At 37.3% G+C, this 6,997-nt stretch overlaps 1 protein-coding gene across 7 annotated transcripts in view; it reads right to left on the bottom strand.

Moving 5' to 3' along the window:
• Window positions 1-1,546: 1,546 nt before the first annotated feature.
• The window catches only part of gramd1ba (GRAM domain containing 1Ba), a 56,355-nt gene continuing 50,904 nt past the window's right edge, over window positions 1,547-6,997 (bottom strand). For 4 of the 7 annotated variants that reach the window (XM_081354967.1, XM_081354969.1, XM_081354971.1 and 1 more), the window contains one exon: window positions 1,547-4,483. In XM_081354967.1, the coding sequence (XP_081211093.1) occupies window positions 4,394-4,483 (90 nt within the window). In that variant the 3' untranslated portion in view covers window positions 1,547-4,393. Of the gene's footprint in view, window positions 4,484-4,576; window positions 4,646-6,997 lie in introns of all 7 variants that reach the window. The other 3 variants (XM_081354970.1, XM_081354973.1, XM_081354968.1) reach the window with 2 other exon arrangements.

Genomic DNA, 6,997 nt, shown 5'->3' with positions numbered 1-6,997 from the left:
TGTATATATTTTATAGTCAATATTTAGTATTGAAATTGGTCTATAATTAGCGCAGCATTCCCTGTTTTTACCTGGTTTGGGAATAACTGATATTACTGCTTCTGACCACGACAAAGGCATTGAATTTTCTCTTAGAGTCCAATTCAAAGATTTATGTAGAATTGTTATTAAATCATTCTTAAACATTTTGTACCATTCGGCTGGGAAACCGTCGCTTCCTGGTGCCTTGCTATTTTTTAATGTATTTATAGCTTTAAGTATCTCCTCTTGTGTTATCTCAGCTGTTAATGCATTATTTTGGCTCACTCCAATTGAAGGGAGATCTAGCGATTGGAGAAAGTTTCTCATCTCTTCTTCGCTTGCAGAGGGAGGTTGTGTATAAAGTTTCTCATAAAAGGTTTTAAAGATATTCTCAATTTCTTCTGGCTTATGAGTTACTGTGTTAGTGTGTGGATCTTTAATTTTATAGATTGAGCTTAGTTCTTTTTGCTTCCTTAATCTTTTGGCTAAGAGTTTTACGGATCTTGGTCCCGTCTCATAGTAACGCTGTCTAAAATAAATGTGTTTTTTTTCCACTTCTTCCTCTAGTATGTTACCGATGCGTCTTTTGGTTTCTAAAATCTGCTGATGAATTTCTGATGTTTTCGTTTTCAGGAATTTCTGTTCCAATTCTTTGAGCTTTTCACAACAATCCTCATATGATTTTATTTTTATTTTTTTCAGCCAAGCTGTTCTGGATATCAACTTCCCTCGTACTACCGCTTTAAGGGCATCCCACACAACTGTCGGGTTCACTTCGCCATTATCGTTTTGTTCAATATATTGTTTGATTTCTTTTTTAATTTCCTGAACTATTTTCACATTGTTCAAAATACCTGTGTTTAATCTCCACAGAGTTTGTTTTTTCCTACTTGTAATGTTAATTTTTAAATATAAAGCATTATGATCTGATACATCTGCACAGCCAATTTTACATTCATCCACTTTATATCTATCGGATTTATTAACAAAAAAATAATCTATCCTCGAATGTACATTGTGACTGGAGGAGTAGTGGGTATAATCTTTTTTAAAAGGATTTAGATTCCTCCAAATATCTGTCAATCCTAATTCTTCCATTGACAATTTTACAAATCTGGTCAAATAATTTTTATTTTTCTTAACACTCGTTGTGTCCAATTTGTGGTTTAAGATTATGTTAAAGTCCCCTCCACAAATTAGGGTTCCTTCGGCTTCAGTTGCGATGGTATTAAACATTGATTTAAAAAAATGCTTGTCGCTTTCAGGAGGAGCGTAAACATTCACGATTGTGACCATCTCATCTGCCAACCTTCCTTTTACTATAACATATCGGCCTTCCTTTTCTTTAATCTCCTTTTCCAAGTTAAACTTTGTAGAATTAGATACCAAAATTGCCACTCCTCTTTTACGACCCTGTTTAAATGAACTGTAATATGTATTTCTAAATCCCATTTTTTTTAGTTTCTCATGTTCCTCATCATGCAGATGTGTCTCTTGTAGTAACGCGAATTGTACCTTTTCTTTTCGTAATTTTTGTATTACCTTCCCTCTTTTTCTTGGGGTAGTTAGACCATTCACATTCAGTGACAAAATATTTAAAATATGCATCATATTATATTTAGATATGTAATTGTGTACCCAGCCAAACAATAACAAAACAACAATAATTGAGAAATTAAACAACACTGAACAAGTGACTTCCAATAAAGGGATGTCTCAAGACCTCTCCCATTCCCCCTGTTGGTGGGTGGGCAGGAAAACCTCACTGCAAGTGAGGGCCTGCTCCTAGACACTTTAGAAAATCCTTGTGGATTCCCTGGTCTAGCAATGTCCAACATACTATTTATAGCTCCCCTCTGTCGGCATTTATGTATACGCGTGGCCTTTTGGAACTATTCTTGACGGGAAACAGGATCAGGAAATAAAACAAGACTTGAATCCGTGTCGCCCACGTGAGCACCAAAATTCACTATCACTAGAGGCCAATCTAGGACTGCAGCTCCAACTAGAAATTCATTTCCCACTTGTGTGTGTGAGAGTTTGTATGAGAAAACGCAACTTTGCATCTGGCGCCTCGAGAGGTTACAGTTAATTTGAACTTTATCATGAGGTTGAACGTTTATTATATTGCCAAATATTCAGATTACCGATCAGTTTCTTTTTGAAAATTCAAGCATAACCTGGATTTTTCACAGTTTAGTCTTAACAAACCCACTGCTGGTCTCTCTTAAGAATGCATCAAGAAAAAAGTCTGTCCAGCTCCACTACACTAATAAAGCCACGTTAAATACTTTCTCAAATCAATGTGCATCTCTCACCCGTCCAGCAGCTGGTTCAGCATCAAAACACAAGGACAACATACAACATGGAAAAAAATTCATGAAGTGGCTTTAAAATCAAAGCTTGGCAATATGAGGTTGTTTACAGCTGCCCTCAGGATATAAATGAACCCTGAGGGAGAAAAGAAACACATTCATGTGACAATAACTCATTCACATTTGAATGGATGCCATTGGCTGGAGTGGACCTGCTGTAGTTAACCAGTAATATACCACAACCATTACTACACGAGAGGTTTGGTTGACCACAGGCTTGATGGCTGCATCCCAGTTCTCATACTACACCTCATAATAGTGCACTGAGGTGATGTATTTTTGTAGGCCAACCCAGAATTTGGCATCACCCTGGTTGCCTTGACAAAAAAACAATAGGATTTTTCAATTGGCAATTTTAGCTCTGGCCAACAAAAATGTATGATTCTTAAGTAACATGTCAATCTTCATAAATGAACAACTTTTATAAATGTTGAAGTCTAAATACAATCGGCAAAAGTAAAAATCTAAAGTTAGGCTATAAACGAACTACACCACAGTTGCATGACTTCAACGTCATCATCACTAAGCTTCCGACAACTCTTGCAGCCTTTACTTCAAAATTTTAAGATTAGCTTTCATGTTCAGTGTGATGATGTTGACTGTAGTCCCATTTAGCCACCGACTTCTTCAAGACAAGTAAAAGCTTTAAACAAAACTCACAACGGGATATTACAGATGTATTTTTCGTTGTAGAATAAAATGTGAAAATATCTTGAGCTTGAGTTTAACCCAAAGCCCATTTAGCCCAAAACCCACTGACTTTGGGATGATGCTAAAATGCTAACTTGTTTCCAGGTTTTGCCTACAAAAATATGCCACTGATGCACTAAACTATTAGAATAGATAAGTGTGTGCCGCCTATCATTGATCAGCCAAACAAATAGTTCCGCCCCAAACTCTAGCCATTGGTTGCCGTGCCAAGCTGGTTGAGATGTTTTGATAGCACCACAGAGCCACAGTATTCCACTTTTCAGGCAAATAATCCTTTGGATTTCTTATAGTTGACTCTTCACATTAAAAGAGCAAAGATGACTGAAAAGTCACCTTTCAAATAATAATGTCCTGAATTTTGCATCCATACCAACTTGTGCACAACAACAGCGCATGTAAGAGTGATTTGAGTGCTGAATAGAAAGGCCCACACCTGCCAAACACATCCATCCGCGCTCACGGTAAAAGGAGTATACTTTGAAAAGCCTGTACGCTCAACTGTGTGCAAGATGGAGCGGAACATGGAAAATTAAGTCTACCAGGGCCTCAACCATGTCCTAACTATATGTCTAAAAGTACTTTTATTGTGTAGTAGTATGAACACTGGAATGCAGCCGGTGACGCTCAGTAGATGATTCTACCGTGGCTCTTCAGCCAACGCAAATCAATCAGAGGAAGTCATTGCAAACAGAGGAGGATAAACCAGTTGCATATAGTTGATGTACCATGGCGCAAGCTATCAAGGAACCAGCCTTGATTCTCCATGGAAGCCTGTTACAAATGAACTCTGGCAACAAATATAGCTCTACATAGAAATTATATATTTTCATAATATCATTCAATTCCATATTTTGTTTTGTTTTTTATAAATAAATGTGTATATGTCCACATAACACTTGTTGATAGTAACTCCATATTTTCTTTAACTGGTCCCAGACTCCAAAAGGTTTAAAAAAGGGATGCTCAAGTTCTCCGAGTGTTTAAACCAGAGAGTCGGTGTCAGTTTTTGCAGTGACAGTTGAGTTGTTTTAGCCCTGGGTGAACAGACCGATTTCACCATCATTCCTCCGAACTGCATTTCGGCTCTAAAGACGGAGAAATGAAAGTACTGGGTTTCCTTCAGTGTCTGCTGTCAGAAAGGCCTCACAGTGCTTTAGCCAGACTGCGAGTGTGAGAACCGCTCAGTCAGTGCCGCCCACTTACAATGCCCCGCCCCCATCCAAGCTCATCTGATCGCTTACGTGTGGAGATGTTCATTACATTCGCTGAACCGGGAACTCTGTTCGTCAGTGATAGCGACTTCTCCTTTCTTCACTGTCTGAATCATAGTCTTTTAACCCGATACCTTTCTGTAGTTTCATTAGAGACTCTTTCATCTGTAAACACACAAATGTATCATTGAAATCCTGCAGTGATTGCAGTTCAAAGGAATAGTTCACCCAAAAGATTTGGAATATAATCATACGAACCAATTTCATGATGCTTTTGCATCCTTTTCAAGAGCAACAAGTAAAGTTCTTTTCTCCTTTTGTGTTCCACTAAAGAAAGCAAGTCATATGGATTTACAATGACATGAAAATGAGTAAATGATGCCAGAATTTTCCTTTTGGTTGAACTATTCCTTTGAGTTCCTTTCTTCCTTATAGAGCGGTGCAGGGATGACATCATGAAACCGGAAGACTAATGGTGGTTTCTTGAAGGTTTTCCTAAGGGGTTTTTCAATTTATGAGTAAAATAAAGCCTATGGCAAACATAACTTGACAATACTTGCCATTTTATTCTACAACATAAATTACACACACTCACACACCAAACTGTCTTATCTAGTTACTTATTAGAAACATAAACTTCAAAATGTGTGTTTTCGCTATGTATGGAAGTAAAATAATGACAAATGTTTTTGAAACAAAAAAGCTTGTTGAATTGCACTACTTGAAAAAATTTGGATTGCATTAACCTTGCTTGCATTTTAATGCATTGTATTTTCAGGGCTTGCATTTTTATGGGCTGAAATTCAACATGGTTGTATATTTAAGCTGTAAATATTTCAATTTAAAACATTTCACACACGTTTTTATTAATAAAAATTCACCTTTCAGATTTCACTTCCAAAATATTCATTCTGTTTAAAAATGCAACCTATAATATTCGACAGACAATTTTCAGTCCATTTTATTTCGCTTTACAAATTCGCTTCCACAAATTCAGTGGTCCAAATTCGACAGAAAATTCCACATTTGACATCCGGGAACGGCAGGAATATCAGTAGATTGCCGATTGATAATCTCCATAGCTGTTAGTTGTCCTCAACAGCAGGGGGCGCAAGCGGCTGTTGATGAAGAAAACTATAGAGCAGGGTTCACCAATCTCGGTCCTGGAGGGCCGCTGTCCCTGCAGAGTTTAGCTCCAACCAGCTCCAACACACCTGTTTGAAAGTTTCTAGTATGCCTAGTGAGACCTTGATTAGCTGGTTCAGGTGTGTTTAATTGGGGTTGGAGCTAAACTCTGCAGGACAGCGGCCCTCCAGGACCGAGATTGGTGAACCCTGCTATAGAGCAACCGGTGAGAGAGAGTCATTCATTCATAAAAACGGATTTACAGAAATGAAGCAAGCGGTAAGTATTTGTGACGATTATCAGGGCCAGTATATATATGGAAAAGCAGATTAAGATATTTAAGTCTTCACAGTTATTTTTGCACATGTAAGCAGCTTTCTCTACCATGAACGAGATTATAATGTTATTCCCCGATGCTGATGTACAGATAAAACATTAAATCTGAGGCAGTAGATATATTTCTCTCGGCTGTTTAGTTTTCTTAACTTTATATTGCGGTGATGTGCTGCAGAACTGGGGATTCCCTCATTCTCCAGGATTCCCCTGCGGTCAGGACACTTAACGCTTAATGGACTAATACAGTAATAAAAAAGACCAAACACCTTATTGGGGATGTAGGCTATACAAGATATAGGAACAGGCAAGTGGACTCAGAATATGAACGTAACGCACAAAGTTTCACGCTGAGCGATTCCCAGTGAAATAGTGGCATAAAGTTGGCTTGACACTGGATATTCGATATTATATATTCACACATTTAGGCACCGTCTCTAAAGTTACATACGACATTGGTACACACGTTTCTAACTTCTAGCATTTGAAGAGAATGACTTACAGTCATAAAAGCAACTGTAAATTGTTCATGTAGGTGTCAGGCATGATGCACGCTTTTTAGGCCTATAGTGAATATGAGATCATGCGGTAGGCCTACTGAAAAAATAGCAATATTTACACATGATTTGACAGTTTATTTTATTAAATATCAAAAATCTAAAAGGTGTGCATCATGCCTGGCGTGCACCAAAATGAACACGTGTAATGTTGAATTTTCTGTCGAATTTGAACCACTGAATTTGTGGAAGCGAATTTGTAAAGTGAAATAAAATGGACCGAAAATTGCCTATTGGATTCTACTTATTTTTAAACAGAATGAATATATTGGAAGTGAAATCTGAAAGGTGAATTAATTTTTATTAATGAAAACATGTGTGAAATGTTTTGAATTGAAACATACAACCATGTTGAATTTCAGCCCATAAAAATGCATGCAGGGTTATTAATGCAATGCATATTTTTTTTCAAATAGTGCAATTCAACAAGCTTTTTTGTTTCAAAAACATTTGTCATTATTTTAATTCCATAGCTATGGGTGTGTGTAATTCACATTGTAGAACAAAATGTCAAAGCATCGTCAAGTTATATAGCACAGGCATCCCATAGGAAAATCTCAAGGGAACCAGTGACGAATTAGTCTTCCGGGTTTTGACGTCATCCCTGGACCATTCTATTGTTTAATACTGTTTATTATTTCTTAATATGATACAGCTATGAAAT

The sequence above is a fragment of the Scardinius erythrophthalmus genome (genome assembly GCF_964197995.2).
Source record: "Scardinius erythrophthalmus genome assembly, chromosome: 23".
Classification (NCBI taxonomy): Eukaryota; Metazoa; Chordata; class Actinopteri; order Cypriniformes; family Leuciscidae; genus Scardinius; species Scardinius erythrophthalmus.
Note: the sequence above shows the minus strand (reverse complement) of the source record. Positions and strands in the feature narration are given on the sequence as shown.